Source organism: Oncorhynchus clarkii, chromosome 18 (assembly GCF_045791955.1).
Source record: "Oncorhynchus clarkii lewisi isolate Uvic-CL-2024 chromosome 18, UVic_Ocla_1.0, whole genome shotgun sequence".
Taxonomy (NCBI): Eukaryota; Metazoa; Chordata; class Actinopteri; order Salmoniformes; family Salmonidae; genus Oncorhynchus; species Oncorhynchus clarkii.
Window position 1 is genome coordinate 12,250,818 of NC_092164.1, and position 22,314 is coordinate 12,273,131.

Here is a 22,314-nt window from a genome sequence, read left to right on the forward strand (position 1 = left end):
CTGTCCCTCAATGTCGCTCTCTGTTACTCAATGTGTTTCTCTCTGTTCCTCAATATGTCTCTCTCTCTCTCTCTCTCTGTTCCTCAATATGTCTCTGTTCCTCAATGTGTCTCTCTGTCCCTCAATGTCGCTCTCTGTTCCTCAATGTGTCTCTCTGTTCCTCAATGTGTCTCACTGTTCCTCAATATGTCTCTCTGTTCCTCAATGTGTGTCTTCTCTCTCTATCAAATGAATATTGCTCCTCTAGGGGTATGTTGTCTGTGGTAGTCCACTACGCAGTGACTCTGGAAGTGGACGGGGCAGGCATCAGTAACGAGACCATGGACTACATCAACCTCCAGTCCAACGTGGTGGAGAAGTCTTACCGTGACGCCGTTGAACGCCCCACTGTGGTCTACACCATAACAGACTTACGAAACTACATCACTGAAGCCCTGTACAAGGAGAACTTCATGAGCAACACAACTCTGGATGTAGACCCTGACTCACTGCAGCAAGAGCAAGGTAGGTCTACAGACCGGCTAAACTGTACAACAGGTGGTCATGAACTCTGGTCCTAGAGAGGTACATTATGAGAAGGCTTATATTCCAGCCCAGAATTTACACACCTAACCAGACTAATAATAGTATTGAGGATTAGTTGATCTAGTACAATCAAGTGTGTTAGTGCTGAAACAAAAGCTTGCTCAGAGAGCAGTCCTCCAGGAACAGGGTTGGCGACCACTGCTAAATAAGGGTTTAGTCCTGGGATTTGTGTGAAAAGGTAAAAGGGTTCTCCAGTTGATTTGTGTACGACTGTTTTATTTTCCAGTTGATAACTTGTTTCTGGGAGGGAGACCCACCACCAAACCAGAAGAGTCCAATGACATGATGGTGAGTGAGTGTCAGTTCACTGCTCCACATTGTTCTGAGGAACATTGTGTATTGCATCGGTTTAACAATATAGTCAACTGAATATGTAGTTGATGACATTGCTAGTTCAATGTGTGTTGTTGTGTAGGCTACACTAAAATGAATGCAATGAATGTCATTTGTTGCTAAAGTTGCTTTGGAAAATGGAATTCATACCCAGCTGTCTCAGTTCAGTAAAAGTCTGTAAAAATAGTCAAGTCCATTTTCCACAAAACTATTCTCAAGACGCAAGTCAGCATGCCATATTAAGCAAACAGTTGTGTTCAATCACTAAGAAATATAGAAAGAAATCTGGTTTGAGTGGAAGTATGACATGAATTTATTACGCCGAATGATTCGCTTTTCTCATAGACGGCACTGTAATTACAAAGACACATTTGACTGGGAACAAACTTAATAATCTCAGAATTTACTCCCGAAATGTTTTCCTATTTTTTCTCATCCCTTTATTAAACTGATTTACAATCTTGTTTTGGCTGAATGGCGTTGTCCAATTTGTCTTGACTACCATGTGTTCTCTCTCATTCTCTCAGGTAATGGCAAGCTTCCTAGGGTCTAACACAGGCACAAGGCAGTTACTGGTAGTTAAAGATAAGCACATCTGAAGTCCATTCGTTATTAAATGGGTCCACTTTGACCAAACAGAACTTTATTGTTGTCCTTAGGGCATAACACAACTTTTTGTTTATCCTGTGGTGAAAGACAATGACGCTCTGCTCATTTGTGTGAACACAACCTGGTTTGACGGTCTCTCTGAGTCACATGGCTGTTTGCAGGAAGCCCATTTTCATTGTGGAAGATGAAGTGTGTGTGTGTGTGTGTGTGTGTGTGTGTTTCTCTGTCCCTTGAGCATGACATACTAATACAGAACATATGTTGAGGTTAAAAGGCCTGTGTTGTTGCATTCATTCATATAGGGCATCTGTTGCTAGCGATGTATATGTGAATTTCACTCAGATTTAGTTTATCGTGAGGTATTTTGTGTTTCTGAATATTTACTTTGTGAAGCACTCATATCAAGGGCTACATCTGTATCTGTTACAACTCAACCGTGTGAGAGAGAAACACTCTGTTACAACTCAACCTTGTGAGAGAGAAACACTCTGTTACAACTCAACCTTGTGAGAGAGAAACACTCTGTTACAACTCAACCTTGTGAGAGAGAAACACTGCTACAACTCAACCTACAACTCAACCGTGTGAGAGAGAAACACTCTGCTACAACTCAACCTTGTGAGAGAGAAACACTGCTACAACTCAACCTTGTGAGAGAGAAACACTCTGTTACAACTCAACCTTGTGAGAGAGAAACACTCTGCTACAACTCAACCTTGTGAGAGAGAAACACTCTGCTACAACTCAACCTTGTGAGAGAGAAACACTCTGTTACAACTCAACCTTGTGAGAGAGAAACACTCTGCTACAACTCAACCTTGTGAGAGAGAAACACTGCTACAACTCAACCTTGTGAGAGAGAAACACTGTTACAACTCAACCTTGTGAGAGAGAAACACTGCTACAACTCAACCTTGTGAGAGAGAAACACTGCTACAACTCAACCTTGTGAGAGAGAAACACTCTACTACAACTCAACCTTGTGAGAGAGAAACACTCTGCTACAACTCAACCTTGTGAGAGAGAAACACTGCTACAACTCAACCTTGTGAGAGAGAAACACTCTGCTACAACTCAACCTTGTGAGAGAGAAACACTCTGCTACAACTCAACCTTGTGAGAGAGAAAACACTCTGCTACAACTCAACCTTGTGAGAGAGAAACACTCTGCTACAACTCAACCTTGTGAGAGAGAAACACTCTGCTACAACTCAACCTTGTGAGAGAGAAACACTCTGCTACAACTCAACCTTGTGAGAGAGAAACACTCTGCTACAACTCAACCTTGTGAGAGAGAAACACTGCTACAACCTTGTGAGAGAGAAACACTGCTACAACTCAACCTTGTGAGGGCTACAACTCAACTCAACCTTGTGAGAACACTCTGCTACAACTCAACCTTGTGAGAGAGAAACACTCTGCTACAACTCAACCTTGTGAGAGAGAAACACTGCTACAACTCAACCTTGTGAGAGAGAAACACTCTGCTATAACTCAACCTTGTGAGAGAGAAACACTGCTACAACTCAACCTTGTGAGGGGGAAACACTCTGCTACAACTCAACCTTGTGAGAGAGAAACACTGCTACAACTCAACCTTGTGAGAGAGAAACACTCTGCTATAACTCAACCTTGTGAGAGAGAAACACTGCTACAACTCAACCTTGTGAGGGAAACACTCTGCTACAACTCAACCTTGTGAGAGAGAAACACTCTGGTGAAACACTGCTACAACTCAACCTTGTGTGAGAGAGAAACACTCTGCTAGAGAGAAACACTGCTACAACTCAACCTTGTGAGAGAGAAACACTCTGACAACTCAACCTTGTGAGAGAGAAACACTACTCAACCTTGTGAGAGAGAAACACTGCTACAACTCAACCTTGTGAGAGAGGCTACAACTCAACCTTGTGAGAGAGAAACACTCTGCTACACTGCTACAACTCAACCTTGCTACTCAACCTTGTGACTCTGCTACAACTCAACCTTGTGAGAGAGAAACACTCTGCTACAACTCAACCTTGTGAGAGAGAAACACTCTGCTACAACTCAACCTTGTGAGAGAGAAACACTCTACAACTCAACCTTGTGAGAGAGAAACACTGCTACAACTCAACCTTGTGAGAGAGAAACACTCTACAACTCAACCTTGTGAGAGAGAAACACTACAACTCAACCTTGTGAGAGAGAAACACTCTGCTATAACTCAACCTTGTGAGAGAGAAACACTGCTACAACTCAACCTTGTGAGAGGGAAACACTTTGCTACACCTCAACCTTGTGAGAGAGAAACACTCTGCTACAACTCAACCTTGTGAGAGAGAAACACTGCTACAACTCAACCTTGTGAGAGAGAAACACTCTGCTACAACTCAACCTTGTGAGAGAGAAACACTGCTACAACTCAACCTTGTGAGAGAGAAACACTGCTACAACTCAACCTTGTGAGAGAGAAACACTGCTACAACTCAACCTTGTGAGAGAGAAAACACTCTGTTACAACTCAACCTTGTGAGAGAGAAACACTCTGCTACAACTCAACCTTGTGAGAGAGAAACACTGTGAGAGAGAAACACTGCTACAACTCAACCTTGTGAGAGAGAAACACTCTGCTACAACTCAACCTTGTGAGAGAGAAACACTGCTACAACTCAACCTTGTGAGAGAGAAACACTGTTACAACTCAACCTTGTGAGAGAGAAACACTCTGCTACAACTCAACCTTGTGAGAGGGAAACACTCTGCTACAACTCAACCTTGTGAAAGAGAAACACTCTGCTACAACTCAACCTTGTGAGAGAGAAACACTCTGTTACAACTCAACCTTGTGAGAGAGAAACACTCTGCTACAACTCAACCTTGTGAGAGAGAAACACTCTGCTACAACTCAACCTTGTGAGAGAGAAACACTCTGCTACAACTCAACCTTGTGAGAGAGAAACACTGCTACAACTCAACCTTGTGAGAGAGAAACACTCTGTTACAACTCAACCTTGTGAGAGAGAAACACTCTGCTACAACTCAACCTTGTGAGGGGGAAACACTCTGTTACAACTCAACCTTGTGAAAGAGAAACACTGCTACAACTCAACCTTGTGAGAGAGAAACACTCTGTTACAACTCAACCGTGTGAGAGAGAAACACTCTGCCTCAACTCAACCTTGTGAGAGAGAAACACTCTGCTACAACTCAACCTTGTGAGAGAGAAACACTGCTACAACTCAACCTTGTGAGAGAGAAACACTGCTACAACTCAACCTTGTGAGAGAGAAACACTCTGCTACAACTCAACCTTGTGAGAGAGAAACACTGCTACAACTCAACCTTGTGAGGGGGAAACACTCTGTTACAACTCAACCTTGTGAGAGAGAAAAACACAACTAATCTGCAGCTGCAGCTAGGGAGGCACAGAGGGCCGGCTTTTGTGTCCAAATGTATCTTCTGCGTGCCAGTGCAATTTCTTTCCACTGAAGTTAGTCCGAAGGATGAATTTCCACTGTAATTCATTGAAGATGTTGAGGATAGTTTTTTCCTCCACTTTGACTTCTATAAGGACTGTTGAATGTATACGTGATCATATCTGTCATCCTATGCATGTGCTTTTTGATCTGTGCATGGGAAAATGTAGGTCTTTTTGCATTTATGTATGCATGGGTGGTGTAGGTCTATGTAGTTCTATGTACTGTAGTTGCGTGTGTCCATCCTTGGGGCATGACCAGCCCAGGTGTATCATCCGGGCAATTCCCGTATAGATTTAGGATTATCTTTCCTCTAGCCAGCCTAATCTAGGTATATTGTTGGCATTTTCTATGTCTGCCAGCCTCCCGTTTGGGCTTCAGGTAGACAACAATACACACGGACGTTCATTTAAGTGTGAGTTACTAGACGTACATTTCTCTAACGTTAGTAGAATGTAAGAATAATGTCAGTGCACTTTTATCGACCTTTGTCTTTTCTTCCTGGTGTGTCAGGACAATGTTCTGGCTGCTGAGAAACCACCAGATGCTCCTGGCCAAGACTTGGATGTCAGCGACATCTTCCTGAAGAAGGATGATTTCCTGTTTCCTGTGGACCCTTTGAAAGGCTCCGGGAGCATTGTGGCCAGTGAAAATGATGTGTTCGTTCTGGATGAAACCACCTTGCCACCCAGCACCACTGCTGTCCCTGCAGAGAGTGAGCAGTCCTATTTCTACATCCTAAATCACGAGACCACATTCACATCACCTTGTATACTGTCAACCACACAGTAACACACAACACAAAAAAACACATTCAAATCTGATTTAATAGAGTTTTGAAACCATTTATCCATTGTTAATATCGTGGATTGTCCTCTATTCTGTTTTCACTCTGTTTCCCTTCACTGAAGAGAAGGGAGATTCCATGTTCCAGTAACAAAGCATGTGTTTTCCTGTTTTTCTAGATAATGGAAATATTGAAGAAGAGGGATTTCTTCTCAGCAACACTCAACAAGACTCTGATACTCCCGATGGGGATGGTGTGGTCGGTGTTGGAGGCTCCTCTACCTCCTCCCCTTCACAACCACAGACCACAGAGGCCCCGGTCCCGGCACCTCCCAGAGTAAACCCAGATTTGGATGTTGGCTCTGGCTCCGGCTTCTCTGGGGATGACCAAGGGGCTGACGTCCTCCCATGGTTTCCCGTGACAACTGAGGAGACAGACTACATAGAGGAGGAGGAGGATTCTGTGGTGTGGGAGGTGCATTTACCAGATCCAGAAGTGGAACCGAAGGAGGGAGAGAAGAAGGAGGAGGAGAAGGGGGAAGAGATCACCGAATCTGTCCTGACTGAATCTCCAGAGGATATGGGTCCTTTTGAGTCCCATCCAGAATCTGCCCCAGTTGAGGAAGAGCCACAACAGCCTTTCTTGGACAGGCTGCCTGTGACCCAAGACATTAGTACCCGACCTGACTACACGACCACAGCTGAAGCCCCTGTGTTCTGGACCGCAGAGACCCTGACCGTGGAGCTCTCCATACAGACGCTGGAGGCCTCTGGGATTTATGACAATTATTACCCAAGTGAACCATTCACCATCATAGCACCAGTCACTGATTATCCCTATCCTCAGTTTTACACCACCGAGGCCCTGGTGTTGGAAGGGCCAGCAGCTGAGACCCATGGTTCTGTTGAGGAGCTGTCGGAGCCAACCAGTCCAATAGAGGTTGAACTCCCCACAGTCACAGAGTCACCTACCTTCATAGACATGGAGCTGTTCACAGTCAAGGAGTCCATCTTTGATATGGTCACCTCCGAACCACCAGAGATTGAAGCCTTCACCGACAGACCTTTACCCTTGGTGCCCGATCCTGAGGATGAAGATGGAGAGGTGGAGATCTTGGAGGAACAGGGGGCGGAGGTCGCAGGGCCCTTGGCCACAATACTCCCAGCCCTTGACATCTCAGAGGAGGACCTAGCTGAAGATCAAATCTTTGTTGTGGCTGCAGGTACAGCAGCCCCGGAAGTCATAGAGTCTCATAGCATCTTATCCCCCGAGAAGGAATCTCCCTTCTCTCGTATATCTGACTCTGTACCAGAAGAGGAGGAAGCCACACACCATCCAGCCACCACAGAAATGGCACCACATGGTGACATTGAAATCTCTGAGACACATGAAATTGCCCCAACAATCCTACCTCCATTCTTCCAGCCCACATTCAGACCCACAGAAAACCTGCTTGAGGCAGCAGAAGAGTCAGATGTTAGCATTGAAGAAGGAGATGTTAGCATGGCGCTAGCACCCCCTTCCCCAGCTCACGACACATACGAACTAGAAGTCGGCACTTCAATCCAAGCGGTTGGAGACCCCGCACCAGACTCCCCCATGTCGGAAATTGACCTCAGCTTCAACGTGTATGACGGAACGAGTCACATGGGCGGGGACAGCAGCGGGTACTCCAGCATCGCTCACGGATCAGACGTGGGCAGCATCGCCATGGCGAAGAGCCCTGGCAAGGATCTGATGGTGTTCTTCAGCCTGAGGGTGACCAACATGATGTTCTCTGAGGATCTCTTCAACAAGAGTTCCACAGAGTACAAAGCCCTGGAGCAGAGGTTCCTCGAACTGGTAAAGGATATATGGGATTATCTGCAATAACATTGGGGTATGGGGGCCATAAATTAATGTTCAGTATGCGTAGAGACGGCCTTCTCAAGTTCATTTTACCGTTTTCATTGCTGTGAATATTGTAATATGTTGCATATAATGGATTCTGTAGTATAATTTTCTAATGAACTGTTTCCATTGTTATTGGATTTGTCACAAGTCATACAGGACCTGTGGGATACAGTATATCTTGGTGTTTCGGGAAGCATAAAGTAACAATGTCTCTTTCTCGTCTGTAGCTCGTCCCTTACCTGCAGTCCAACCTCAGCAACTTCCAGAACCTGGAGATCCTGAATTTCCGTAACGGCAGCATCGTGGTGAACAGCAGGATGAAGTTCGGGAAGCCCGTCTCTCGGGGGGTCACCAACACTGTCTACCTTATCCTAGAGGACTTCGCTAACTCAGCCTTCCAAACCATGAACCTCTCCATAGACAAATACTCACTGGATGTGGAATCAGGTAAACCTCAGCTACAAACAAGTGATACTTGAGTCTTGAGTGATGCTATTCTGCAGTGAGAGTAGGAAATGCATGAAATCATGTCAACAAGGACTCATTGTTGTGAAGCATTTCCTGACAGTAATGTCCGTTTGGTGGATGATCTTCTGTAGCTGAGGTTTCATTATTGGATCTTGAAAGATGTGAAAGTCGACAACAGAAGCAATGGCATGCTGACCTAACCCAAACTTCTCACATTAACACATCAGCAGGAGATTGCAGTATTGAGTCATTGAAGTGAGATGACTCTCTAGTTTTGAATCAAGTTGTTTTCTCAACACTTTGTAACTCAAAGAGCCCACGAAAATAACATAATGATCTCAATGTGTCAATGGCTTTGATACTGTGGTCCCGGGGATGGTGATCTCATGTGGTTGACACTTCTGTTTGGGCTAGGGTTGCAAAATTCCGGGAACTTTCAATAAAGTCCCTAGATTTACCAAAATCCCGGTTGGAGGATTCCAGGAATCAGGAGGGATTAAGCAGGAAATCCTCCAACCGGGTCTTCTGGAAAACCTGGGAATTTTGCAACCCTCGTCTGGGCAGATGTACAATGTGACCAGCAACAGTACTGTACAGTATGTGTCATAATGAGGATGAGTCACCATGGTGTTATTCTATAAGGCCGGCTGGGTCGTTACATTATAATCTGTGTTGTAATCTGTCTGAGCCAATCATAATCATCTACTGTAACACTGATGCTTAATCATGTCACATCATGTAAGGTCTCCACAGGGCATCGGATTAGAAAAAGACAAAGGTATTTGTTAAGGGTTAAGGTTAGAGTTAGAGAGTTAAGGTTGGAGCCAGAGTTAGGGTTATAATACTTTGCTCTTTTCTAGAATGTTCCGATAGTGACAACTAAAGTGCTCTGGGCACGTCATCATCAGCCAATTTACGACTAAAGTCTGAAACATTCTAACATATATTTTCTGTGGTGTATTTATGTGTTATTTTAGAATTAGTGGGCTTTAACCACCATCACCAGCACAGTCAAACCACCATCCCTGAGTCACCAGGTTCTCAGATGGTAGAACTGAGGTCACACAAAACACGTTTGTTTATGTTTTCTTTGTCGTTGCCAGGCAACCAGGCAAACCCCTGCAAGTTCCAAGCGTGTAATGAGTATTCGATGTGCACGGTGAACCGCTGGTCCGGGGAGGCGGAGTGTGTGTGTGACGCGGGTTACTTCAGCGTGGACGGACTGCCGTGCCAGAGTATATGTGACCTGCAGGAGGACTTCTGTCTCAACGATGGGAAGTGTGATGTCATCCCCGGCAAGGGAGCCATTTGCAGGTGGGTGGGAGTTTAGTTAAGGACACTGACATGATGAATTCACTATAGGGTTATGTGTGTGTATGTGTATGTGTGTGTTTGAGATGCATATGGTTCTAATGCTGTTCTGTGTGGTTCTAGATGTCGTGTAGGAGAGAATTGGTGGTACCGCGGGGAACACTGTGAGGAGTATGTGTCAGAACCTCTGGTGGTGGGCATCGCCATAGCGTCGGTGGCTGGCTTCCTATTGGTGGCCTCTGGGGCAATCTTCTTCCTGGCCAGGACTCTGAGGGACGGTTATGACAAGGAGGATTCAGAGGATCCTCTACGGTAAGCAGCAGACTCATAAACCCAGAGGGAGAAGGAGTAAATCTGATTATTTACCTGACCTCTTGTATTTACAGATGGATTACGATGTGTAATGGTTATTTAAGATATCACTGCAGTGTTGCTTGTAGAGTAATGTTATCTGATAATATTTTGGCTTCTCTTGCCTAATAACTGCAGTAGCATTCAAAAGTTTGGACACACCTACTTATTAAAGAGTTTTTCTTTATTTGTATTATTTTCTACATTGAAAATAGTAGTGAAGACATGAACACTATGAAATAACACATATGGAATCATGTAGTAATCAAAAGTGTTAAACAAATCAAAATATGTTTTATATTTGAGATTCTTCAAATAGTCACCCTTTGCCTTGATGACAGCTTTGCACACTCTTGGCATTGTCTCAACCAGCTTCACCTGGAATGCTTTTCCAACAGCCTTGAAGGAGTTCACCACATATGCTGAGCACTTGTTGGCTGCTTTTCCTTCACTCTGCGGTCCAACTCATCCCAAACCATCTCAATTGGGTTGAGGTCGGGTGATTGTGGAGGCCAGGTCATCTGATGTCATCTGATGCTGCACTCCATCACTCTCCTTCTTGGTCAGTCCCAAGTGCAAACCAGATGGGAGGTGTGATGGCCATGCTGGTTAAGTGTGCCTTGAATTCTAAATAAATCACAGTGTCACCAGCAAAGCACCATCACACCTCCTCCTCTATGCTTCAATGGTGTGAAAAGCTATCATCAATTCAAATGGTGGCTACTTTGAAGAACCTCAAATATAAAATATATTTGGACTTATTTAAAACTTTTTTGGGTACTACATGATTCCATGTGTGTTATTTCATAGTAATGATGTCTTCACTATTATTCTACAATGTAGAAAATAGTACAAATAAAGAAAAACCCTAGAATGAGTAGGTTTGTCCAAAATGTTCACTGGTACTGTATGTAGAAGTACTTTATTGGGTTAAGAAATACTATACTGGTGTGTAGACAGACAATAAATGTAGATGGTTGTCCTAAAATGTTTTGGTTAAGTGAAGCTTTGTGCATTGTTAACGGGGTGCTTGACCGAGAATCTGTCTGAGAGAAAGAACTATGAGAGCGTGATTAGCGTCTCAGACTTCCTTGGCAGCTATGTTGTTTTTGATTAACCAATCAGGACATGTTTATTGAGAAATATCAAATTGTATTTGTATTTAGAAGCCCCGAGTTGCAGGATCAACAGTGTGTGTGTGTGTGTGTGTGTGTGTGTGTGTGTGTGTGTGTGTGTGTGTGTGTGTGTGTGTGTGTGTGTGTGTGTGTGTGTGTGTGTGTGTGTGTGTGTGTGTGTGTGTGTGTGTGTGTGTGTGTGTGTGTGTGTGTGTGTGTGTGTGCATGGATGTGTAGGTGTGTGTGATTGTTTTATGAATCAGTATGTGCCTCGGCAGCTGTCCTGAGTTTAGCCTGCCTGCTTCTAGTGACACAAGGCCTGGTCTCGACAGATAGACCTTGGGCCAATGCCCAGGTTAGCACCATGGGCCCTTCTAACAGCCCCGCCCTGCAGTCTCCCACTGTTACCAATAAACTGTCCACAGACTGCTAGATTGGACTCCTGACCAGTTCAGTGTGTTTCTCATATGAGTGTTTAGCTCATGGAACATGGCGTACTGTATAATGTAAAGACTGTATCTGATGGAGAGAGAAATAAAGAGAGAGGGAGAGAAAAATATATAGAGAGGGAGAGAAATAAAGAGAGACAAAGACAGAGGGAGAGATAAAAAAGAGAGAGAAATAAAGAGAGAGAGGGTTGAGAGAAAGAGAGAAAGAGAGAAAGGGAGAGAGAGAGAAATAAAGAGAGAGTGAGAGAAACAGAGAGAGAGAAATAAAGAGAGAGGGTTGAGCGAGAGAGAGAGAGAGAGAGAGAGAGAGAGAGAGAGAGAGAGAGAGAGAGAGGCCAGTACAACAGAATAACATCATGTGTGTTGCATGCCAGCGTAGGTTGATATCAGGTTGACATCCTGTTTAGATTGGACAGGACACAATGTCACTTCCCACCCACTGGCATAGGTCATCACGTATCATGCCAACCCCATACGGCTGTGGGTGTGTTTATGTTTGTATGTGTGACTCACTTGGCCGCACCGCAAGTACAGGCTGAAATGTTATTGTTCATCATTATTACCGGTAAGTAGACAGAACACATCATTCTCAGTGGTGTGACATCAGCCACCTTTCTATTGCACCAGAGAAAATTTATTTTATTTCACCTTTATTTAACCAGGTAGGCCAGTTGAGAACAAGTTATCCTTTACCACTGTGACCGGGCCAAGATAAAGCAAAGCAGTGCGACAAAAACAACATCACATAGTTACACATGGGATAAACAAACGTACAGTCAATAACACAATAGAAAATCTGTATACAGTGTGTGCAAATGAAGTAAGGAGGTAAGGCAATAAATAGGCCAATAGTGGCGAAGTAATTACAGTTTAGCAATTAACACTGGAATGATAAATGTGCAGATGAGGATGTGCAAGTAGAAATACTGGTTTGCAAAAGAGCAGAAAAACAAAAACCAATATGGGGATGAGGTAGGTAGTTGGTTGGATGGGCTATTTACAGATGGGCTGTGTACAGCTGCAGCGATCGGTAAGCTGCTCTGACAGCCGATACTTGAAGTTAGTAAGGGAGATATAAGTCTCCAACTTCAGTGATTTTTGCAATTCGTTCCAGTCATTGGCAGCAGAGAACTGGAAGGAAAGGTGACCAAAAGAGATGTTGGGTTTGGGGATGACCAGTGAAATATACCTGCTGGAGCACGTGCTATGGGTGGGTGCTGCTATGGTGACCAGTGAGCTGAGCTAAGGCGGAGCTTTACCTAGAAAATAGTTATAGATGACCTGGAGCCAGTGGGTTTGGCGATGAATATGTAGCGAGGACCAGCCAAAGAGAGCATACAGGTCACAATGGTGGGTAGATATGGGGCTTTGGTGACAAAACGGATGGCACTGTGATAGACTGCATCCAATTTGCTGAGTAGAGTGTTTGAGGCTATTTTGTAAATTACATCGTCAAAGTCAAGGATCGGCCGGATAGTCAGTTTTACGAGGGTATGTTTGGCAGCATGAGTGAAGGAGGCTTTGTTGCGAAATAGGGAGCCGATTCAAGATTGAATTTTGGATTGGAAATGCTTAATATGAGTCTGGAAGGAGAGTTTACAGTCTTGCCAGACACCTAGGTATTTATAGTTGTCCACATATTCTAAGTCAGAACCGTCCAGAGTAGTGATACTAGGTGGGCGGGCGGGTGCGGGCAGCGATCGGTTGAAGAGCATGCATTTAGTTTTACTATAGTTTAAGAGCAGTTGGAGGCCACGGAAGGAGAGTTGTATGGCATTGAAGCTCATTTGGAGGTTTGTTAACACAGTGTCAAAAGAAGGGCCAGATGCATACAGAATGGTGTCGTCTGCGTAGAGGTGGATCAAATAATCACCCGCAGCAAGAGCGACATCATTGATATGTACAGAGAAAAGAGTCGGCCACCCCCATAGAGACTGCCAGAGGTCCGGACAACAGGCCCTCAGATTTGATACACTGAACTCTATCAGAGAAGTAGTAACCAGGCGAGGCAATCATTAGGCAATCATTAGAGAAAACAAGGCTGTTGAGTCTGCCGATAAGAACACAGTGATTGACAGAGTCGAAAGCCTTGGCCAGGTCGATGAAGACGGCTGCACAGTACTGTCTTTTAACAATGGTGGTTATGATATCGTTTAGGATCTTGAGCGTGGCTGAGGTGCACCCGTGACCAGCTCGGAAACCGGATTGCATAGCGGAGAAGGTACGGTGGGATTCGAAGTGGTCGGTGATCTGTTTGTTTACTTGGCTTTCAAAGACCTTAGAAAGGCAGGGCAAGATGGATATAGGTCTGTAACAGTTTGGGTCTAGAGTGTCTCCCCCTTTGAAGAGGGGGATGACCGAGGCCACTTTCCAATCTTTAGGAATATCCGACGATGCGAAGGAGAGGTTGAACAGACTGGTAATAGGGGTTGCGACAATGGCTGCTGATCAGTTTAGGAAAAGAGGGTGTACAGATTGTCTAGCCCAGCTGATTTGTAGGGATCCAGATTTCAGAGCTCCTTCAGGAGATCAGAAGTCTGGATTTGGGTGAAGGAGAAGCGGGGGGGGGGGGGGGCTTGGGCCAGTTTCTGCAGGGGGTGCAGAGCTGTTGGCCGGGGTTGGGGTAGCCAGGAGGAAAGCGTGGCCAGCCGTAGAGAAATGCTTATTGAAGTTCTCGGTTATCGTGGCTTTATCGGTGGTGACAGTGTTTCCTAGCCTCAGTGCAGTGGGCAGCTGAGAGGAGGTGCTCTTATACTCAATGGACTTTACACTTTACAGTGTCCCAGAACTTTTTGGAGTTAGTGATGCACGATGCACATTTCTGTTTGAAAAAGCTAGCCTTCGCTTTCCTAACTGACTGTGTATATTGGTTCCTGACTTCCCTGAAAAGTTGCATATCGCGGGGACTATTCGAAGCTAGTGCAGTGCGCCACAGGATGTTTTTGTGCTGATCAAGGGCAGTCAAGTCTGAAGTGAACCAAGGGCTATATCTGTTCTTAGTTCTACATTTCTTGAAAGGGGCCTTCTTAATAACGATGCCCCTCTCCTACCTGTTTCACAGAGATCGGGACAGTGTGCCATCCTTAGAGAGAGCCACCAAGTTCAACCCCATGTATGAGAGTGATGTGGCCACGGCAGAGTACTACAGACGGTACGAAGATGACGTGCCGCACCACAGTACGGGCAGCGTAGACCCCTCTGTGGACTTCTGCAGTGACGAGATACTCCAAATCTACGACAACTCCGAGCTCACCAGAGAGGTACGTAGAGGCTGTCTGAGTGGCTGACTGCAGGGAGGACTGTAAGAGAGAGACAGACAGTTGGCAACAGACTGGCTCCCTGGGGGATTTCTAGGAAGATCATTCCAGAACATTCCAGGGACCTTAAAGTTGTTAGATGTTTTTCAAGTAAATACAAGAAGGTTAGAGCTAAAGTGTAAAGTACTGTGAAACTGTTAGTACTAATTGGTAATTATACACTGGAGTACATTATACATACATGTAGTATTGCGGTATAGGACCTAGGTAACATGAAGTGTTACCAGAGAGCTTTATCAACAATCAACTTTAGGTCTAAATAAGGCATGAGATTCTATTTTCACCCCGAGTCTTTAGCTTCAGTGCTTATGGTGGAAGAGTAGTGCTCGCCCAGACACCAGCATTGGGCAGGCAGTACGGAAACCAACACAAATCCATCGGCCTTACATCAACCCCTAATGTTACATAACCGTCTCTCTCTATCTCTCTCTCTCTCTGTCTCTCTCTCTCTCTTACCTCTCTCTCTTACCTCTCTCTCTCTCTCTCTCTCTTACCTCTCTCTCTCTCTCTCTCACTCTCTCACACACCTCTCTCCCCTCTCTCTCACACACACCTCTCTCCCCTCTCTCTCTTTCACTCTCTCTCTCTCTCTCTCTCTCTCTCTCGCTCTCTCTCTCACACCTCTCTCCCCTCTCTCTCTTTCACTCTCTCACCTCTCTTTCTTCTCTCTCTCTCTCTCTCTCTCTCTCTCTCTCTCTCTCTCTCTCTCCCTCTCTCTCTCTTTCACTCTCTCTCTTTCTTCTCTCTCTCCCCCCTCTCTCTCTCTTGCCCCTCTCTCTCTCTCTCTCTCTCTCTTTCACTCTCTCTCTCTTCTCTCTCTCCTCTCTCTCTTCTCTCTCCTCTCTCTCACTTGCCCCTCTCTCTCTCTCTCTCTCTCTCTTTCACTCTCTCTCTCTTCTCTCTCTCCTCTCTCTCTTCTCTCTCTCCTCTCTCTTCTCTCTCCTCTCTCTCTTTCACTCACTCTTTCCCCCCACATTATTCTCTCTCTCTACCCCCACATCTCGCTCTCTCCCTCTTTCTTTCTCTTCTTTCTTTCTTTCTTTCTTTCTTTCTCTCTCATTGACTTTCTCTCTCTCACAGCAAATTCAGGACCGCCTAAGGATAATTGAGCTGTTTGCCAAAGACCGTCAGTTTGCAGACTTTGTACGGCAGCATCAAGTGTGAGTTGTTGCTGTCTGTCTGTCTGTCTGTCTGTCTGTCTGTCTGTCAGTCAGTCAATTGATGTGTGTATAGCCAGACAACAGTAGGCTGGCCCACCTGATACACTAAACCTCCTGCTAGCTGGAGATTATGTACTTTCAGCGTAGTGCTGAGCGGTGAGCCAGGGTTCAGACTGTCAAATCTCTCCTTACCTTGGGGCTGGGAGGACAAGACAGGACACACGTCCTCTGTATGGTCATGGTCACCCCAGACCTTGGAAAGGGAACAGAGCAGACTAGAACGCAGCAGACTACAGGAGGCCTTTCTGTCTGGCCTGGCCTGTCTGTTTGCCAGTGGTGTGACTGGAGCCGGATACACACTTCACACAGTATGAGAACCTCTATACAGGAAACGTCTCCAGTCCAGACTACCTGTTCCAAAACCATTAGTGGAGCTATTTAGACATTCAGTTGTAGAGTTTCTGTTTCACTGGCCTCGTGTCAGCTCACTTATGGTCTGCATCCCATATGGCACACTATCCCTACAAAGTGCACTATTTTTGACCGGAGCCCTATGGACCCCGATCTATAGTGGTGCACTTTATAAGGAATAGGGTACAATTTGAGATGCAGACCATAGTCTGTCTCTTTCTATGGAATGTTCTAGAGTATGGAAGGTTCTAGAGTATGGAAGTTCTAGAGTATGGACGGTTCTAGAGTGCTCAGTAAGTCAGACAGAGACTTGTGTTTCTAGCTTCCAACAGTGCTGTAGTATCTAACAATTAACAACAATACACACAAATCTAAAAGTAAAAGAATGGAATTAAGGAATATATAAATATCAGGATGAGCAATGTCAGGGTGACATAGACTAAAATACAGTAGAATAGAATACAGCATATGAAATTAGCAAAGTAAAAATATGTAAACATTATTAAGTGACTAGTGTTCCATTATTAAAGTGGCCAGTAATTTCAAGTCTATGTATATGGGGCAGCAGCCTCTAAGGTGCGGGGTTACGTAACCAGGTGGAAGCCGCCTAGTGATGGCTATTTAACAGTCTGATGGGCTTGAGATAGAAAATGTTTTTCAGTCTCTCTGTCCCAGCTTTGATACTGGTTAAGTTCCTTCCCAGCTGTAAACAGTGGAAAAAGAGAAGAGTTGGGCCAGTCAGAACCGGGATAGCTAGGACGGTCAGTTCAGGTACACTTCTGATCTAGAGATACTACGGCCAGTCTGCTGTACAAAGAGAATAGACAGAGTCTTTGTGAAAGGCAGATGGAAGGAAACCCAGTAAGGATAAAAGTATTTGGGCCTGTGTAGAGCCAGTCAGAGGAGGCAAACAGACCAAGAGAAGGGAGGGGGTTGGAGATGGTTCATAGGCCGCATCAAGCGTCCCTCTTCGAGGCAGAAAAATAACATTTTAAAGTTGACAGGCATCCCCAGGGTTTAAAAAGGTTGTGTACTAAAGTGTGGTTTGTGTGCAATTTTGAGCCACTTCGGTCACTGTCAAAAGCCTGAATCTAATCTACTCCTGTTGTGTGTGTGCTGACAGAGCGCTGGACAGAAGAGTGAGCTCTGAAACATAGGAATGCTGGAGAGCCAGCTGATCACTGTGAACCTCAAGGTACTTTATTTTTGATTCCTGACATGTCTAGAATGGTCATAGAATAGGCCTAACCTTAGCTTGTCTTAAATATACTTTGTACTATATTGTCATTGATTCTGATAGGCAATGTGTAGTTGTTGCGATATTGTCTGTAGATGGTAGTAAGCCATAGTGTGCTGTCGTAGCTGGGTTTAATAGCTACAAACTATCTACATTTAAACTGTAAAACTCCCTTCTGATAGATTACAAACTATCTACATTTAAACTGTAAACCTCCAAACTATCTACATTTAAACTGTAAACCTATAGATTACAAACTATCTACATTTAAACTGTAAAACTCCCTTCTGATAGATTACAAACTATCTGCATTTAAACTGTAAAACTCTCTTCTGATAGATTACAAACTATCTGCATTTAAACTGTAAAACACCCTTCTGATAGATTACAAACTATCTACATTTAAACTGTAAAACTCCCTTCTGATAGATTACAAACTATCTACATTTAAACTGTAAAACTCCCTTCTGATAAATTACAAACTATCTGCATTTAAACTGTAAAACTCCCTTCTGATAGATTACAAACTATCTACATTTAAACTGTAAAACTCCCTTCTCTCTTTCCTTTCAGAAACATGCCTTTGTCTTTGACTTGAGAAAGAGGAAAGTGTCTTCTGTTGCCATGGTGCTTCTGATGGACTCTGCAGGATGACCAGATGAAGAGGATGGATATTTAAAATAATGTCTTCTCTATGAGGCGTGATGTGTTGTGCTGTTGCAACGTGTCACTGACTCTGTTTCTATGACCTGATCTTTTTCTAAAGGGGGAGTGCACTGTAAATACTTTGATTTTTGTTGTTTCATTTTTTTCTTCGGTTATCACAGCCATCACCTTATCCTATGAGCTAGCCTCCTGCTCAGCTAGCCATCAAACATCTAGATACAGTTACTGTCAAAAAGGTTTGCTGCATTTGCACCTCTTACTTGCACAAATCTGTGAACAAACAACAAACAGACTTCAATTGTTGTGTCCTTAGTTAGTTTGGGCGTGTGGGTCCCTTCCTGCTCTGTTCTCCCTAATCATGGTCTTCTTCAGTGCCTTCACTTGGTTTCAGTTAGCATTGTGGGGTGCTGTGTCCTGAAACGTAAAGCGGCTGCTGGCAGGACCCTTGAAGTTCACTGGATGTCACTGGAAGGCTACTGTCCTGCATGGGAACTAACTACTGGTTTAATCTATTTTGTTTCCACATAATTTCAACCCTCAAATTCAATGTGATGAAGTTGAACTGTTTGGAGTAGAAAATCAACGTAAGAGAATTTCAGATTTTTTTCTCATAACTTTTAACATAAATCCAATGACTTGGTGACATTTTTTGTTGATTTCACATTGAATTCAAGTTAGTTGACAACTCAACCAAATGTAAATCAAAACTATACGTAGAACTGACTTCTGTGCCCAGTGGGTACTGACTGGATGGCACAGGCTAACGCTATATAGCCTCCACTGAAATTATCTAATATCCTGGTTGCTGTAATTACTTGAACATGATTTTGGCAAAAAGTTGTAGATAATCAATTGTGTAGACATAAATTCATTGTGTATTTAACTGTTGGAATGAATATAGATTGATATACTGGAATTGAGATTGTTAGTAACCCCTTTTGGCCATAGCCAATAGCCCATGAAGACATGTTTCTCTGAGTTTTCTCATTTCTCAAATCTGACATCTGCTGCTTTGGGTTAGTCCACGTATCCATGACGATCCCAAGCAACCATGACGATCCCAAGCCTTTGTATATATCAGGAGTCGACTGTATTCATCCACATGTTTTGATGAACCAAATGTCCTCAACCCATTGAAAAAGGGGTTAAATGTGTACGTTGTCTCTGTTGATGTGTTTTCTATGTTTTCTCATAGTTCAGAGATTAACAAGAGAATGGTGTTATGATCTGTGTTGTGTATGTTAGACTTACTGGTTGAAAGCCCACAGACACTTTTTGTAATAAAATGGCAATATTTTTTACAATATTATAATGCATATGTCATTTTATCAAGCAAATCTATATTTATCAAGCCTTGATATCATTGTACACTGAGTATACCAAACATTAGGAACACCTTCCTCATATTGACTTGCTGTACAGTATTGGTTTGTTCTGGGATGAAAGTAAAGTGGCCAATGTCAATAACATTCCTTTGCTTTTGCTCTGTATATTTGAGGTGCAAACATTCTTGGCACACAGATCGCTCCATGCTGAATGAAGTTGACATTTAGGTCATCTTTGAGATTGGCAGTCTGCCTGCGTTGGACACAGCCAGTAGCTCACTTAAATACAGAGTGACAAGTAACCTTACCACACAACTAAGGTCACACTTAAGAAAGATATTTACTCAGTGTAGAGGCTTACAATGATTTAAAGTAACAATGACTTACAGTAATTAATCCAACGTTGTGCATGTTCTTGGACAAAACATGTCTAACCAACCAATCTGATTCCACGCTTTAAGACTGCTTCGATCACGTGGATTGGGATATGTTCCGCATTGCGTCCAACAACAACATTGACGGATACGCTGATTCGGTGAGCGTGTTCATTAGAAAGTGCATTGACGATGTTGTACCCACAGCAACGATTAAAACATTCACAAACCAGAAACCGTGGATTGATGGCAGCATTCGCGTGAAACTGAAAGCACGAACCACTGCTTTTAACCAGGGCCGGAAACATGACCAAACAGTGTAGCTATTCCCTCCGTAAGGCAATCAAACAAGCTAAGCGTCAGTATAGAGACAAAGTAGAGTCGCAATTCAACGGCTCAGACACAAGAGGTATGTGGCAGGGTCTACAGTCAATCACGGATTACAAAAAGAAAACAAGACCCGTCGCCGACCAGGATGTCTTGCTCCCAGACAGACTAAATCACTTTTTTGCCCGCTTTGAGGACATTCACTGCAGCTGACGTGAGTAAAACATTTAAACGTGTTAACCCTCGCAAGGCTGCAGGCCCAGACGATATCCCCAGCCACGTCCTCAGAGCATGCGCAGACCAGCTGGCTGGTGTGTTTACGGACATATTCAATCAATCCTTATCCCAGTCTGCTGTTCCCACATGCTTCAAGAGGGCCACCATTGTCCCTGTTCCCAAGAAAGCTAAGGTAACTGAGCTAAATAACTACCCCTGTAGCACTTCTGTCATCATGAAGTGCTTTGAGAGACTAGTCAAGGACCGTATCACCTCCAACCTACCTGACACACTAGACCCACTCCAATTTGCTTACCGCCCAAATAGGTCCACAGACGACGCAATCGCAACCACACTGCACACTGCCCTAACCCATCTGGACAAGAGGAATACCTATGTGAGAATGCTGTTCATCGACTACAGCTCAGCATTTAACACCATAGTACCCTCCACACTCGTCACCAAGCTCGAGACCCTGGGTCTCGACCCCGCCCTGTGCAACTGGGTACTGGACTTCCTGACGGGCCGCCCCAAGAACCCTGGGGCCCCACAAGGGTGCGTTCTGAGCCCTCTCCTGTATTCCCTGTTCACCCACGACTGCGTGGCCATGCATGCATCCAACTCAATCATCAAGTTTGCGGACGACACTACAGTGGTAGGCTTGATTACCAACAACGACGAGACGGCCTACAGGGAGGAGGTGAGGGCCCTCAGAGTGTAGTGTCAGGAAAATAACCTCACACTCAACGTCAACAAAACAAAGGAGATGATTGTGGACTTCAGGAAACAGCAGAGGGAGCACCCCCTATCCACTTCGACGGGACAGTAGTGGAGAGGGTAGTAAGTTTTAAGTTCCTCGGCGTACACATCACGGACAAACTGAATTGATCCACCCACACAGACAGCATCGTGAAGAAGGCGCAGCAGCGCCTCTTCAACCTCAGGAGGCTGAAGAAATTTGGCTTGTCACCAAAAGCACTCACAAACTTCTACAGATGCACAATCGAGAGCATCCTGTCGGGCTGTATCACCGCCTGGTACGGCAACTGCTCCGCCCACAACCGTAAGGCTCTCCAGAAGGTAGTGAGGTCAGCACAACGCATCACCGGGGTCAAACTACCTTCCCTCCAAGACACCTACACCACCCGATGTCACAGGAAGGCCATAAAGATCATCAAGGACAACAACCACCCGAGCCACTGCCTGTTCACCCTGCTATCATCCAGAAGGCGAGGTCAGTACAGGTGCATCAAAGCAGGGACCGAGAGACTGAAAAACAGCTTCTATCTCAAGGCCAACAGACTGTTAAACAGCCATCACTAACATTGTGGCTTCTGCCAACACACTGACTCAACTCCAGCCACTTTAATAATTTAAATTGATGGAAATTGATGTAAAACATATCACTAGCCACTTTAAACAGCGTTACTTAATATAATGTTTACATACCCTACATTATTCATCTCATATGTATATGTATATACTGTACTCTATATCATCTACTGCATCTTTATGTAATACATGTATCACTAGCCACTTTAAACTATGCCACTTTGTTTACATACCCTACATTACTCATCTCATATGTATATACTGTACTCTATACCATCTACTACATCTTGCCTATGCCGTTCTGTACCATCACTCATTCATATATCTTTATGTACATATTCTTTATCCCTTTTCACTTGTGTGTAGAAGGTAGTAGTTTTGGAATTGTTAGGTTAAATTACTTGTTGGTTATTACTGCATTGTCGGAACTAGAAGCACAAGCATTTCGCTACACTCGCATTAACATCTGCTAACCATGTGTATGTGACAAATACATTTGATTTGATTTGATTTAACCCTTGCATGGAACACCCATATCCCCTCTGAGATGTTTCGGTGGTTTTACTCCACCCCCCTGGAAACAAGGATAA

At 44.3% G+C, this 22,314-nt stretch overlaps 1 protein-coding gene across 1 annotated transcript; it reads left to right on the forward strand.

Annotated features, from left to right (window-relative positions):
• Positions 1 to 251: 251 nt before the first annotated feature.
• Positions 252 to 19,456, forward strand: LOC139373000 (interphotoreceptor matrix proteoglycan 2-like). The gene is made up of 11 exons (XM_071112921.1): positions 252 to 504; positions 812 to 873; positions 5,499 to 5,700; positions 5,951 to 7,614; positions 7,893 to 8,112; positions 9,237 to 9,447; positions 9,568 to 9,756; positions 14,421 to 14,619; positions 15,757 to 15,836; positions 17,371 to 17,442; positions 18,058 to 19,456. The coding sequence occupies exons 1-10, from the start codon at positions 252 to 254 to the stop codon at positions 17,402 to 17,404; spliced, it is 3,114 nt and encodes a 1,037-aa protein (XP_070969022.1). The 3' UTR covers positions 17,405 to 17,442; positions 18,058 to 19,456.
• Positions 19,457 to 22,314: the final 2,858 nt, after the last annotated feature.

What these genes read in the sequence shown, in the direction of transcription:
- LOC139373000 (XM_071112921.1), top strand. Translation starts at nt 252, where the DNA reads ATGTTGTCTGTGGTAGTCCACTACGCAGTGACTCTGGAAGTGGACGGG. An exon ending in AAGAGTCCAATGACATGATG is followed by an intron (nt 874 to 5,498) that starts GTGAGTGAGTGT and finishes CTGGTGTGTCAG; the next exon opens with GACAATGTTCTGGCTGCTGA. An exon ending in GATTCAGAGGATCCTCTACG is followed by an intron (nt 9,757 to 14,420) that starts GTAAGCAGCAGA and finishes CCTGTTTCACAG; the next exon opens with AGATCGGGACAGTGTGCCAT.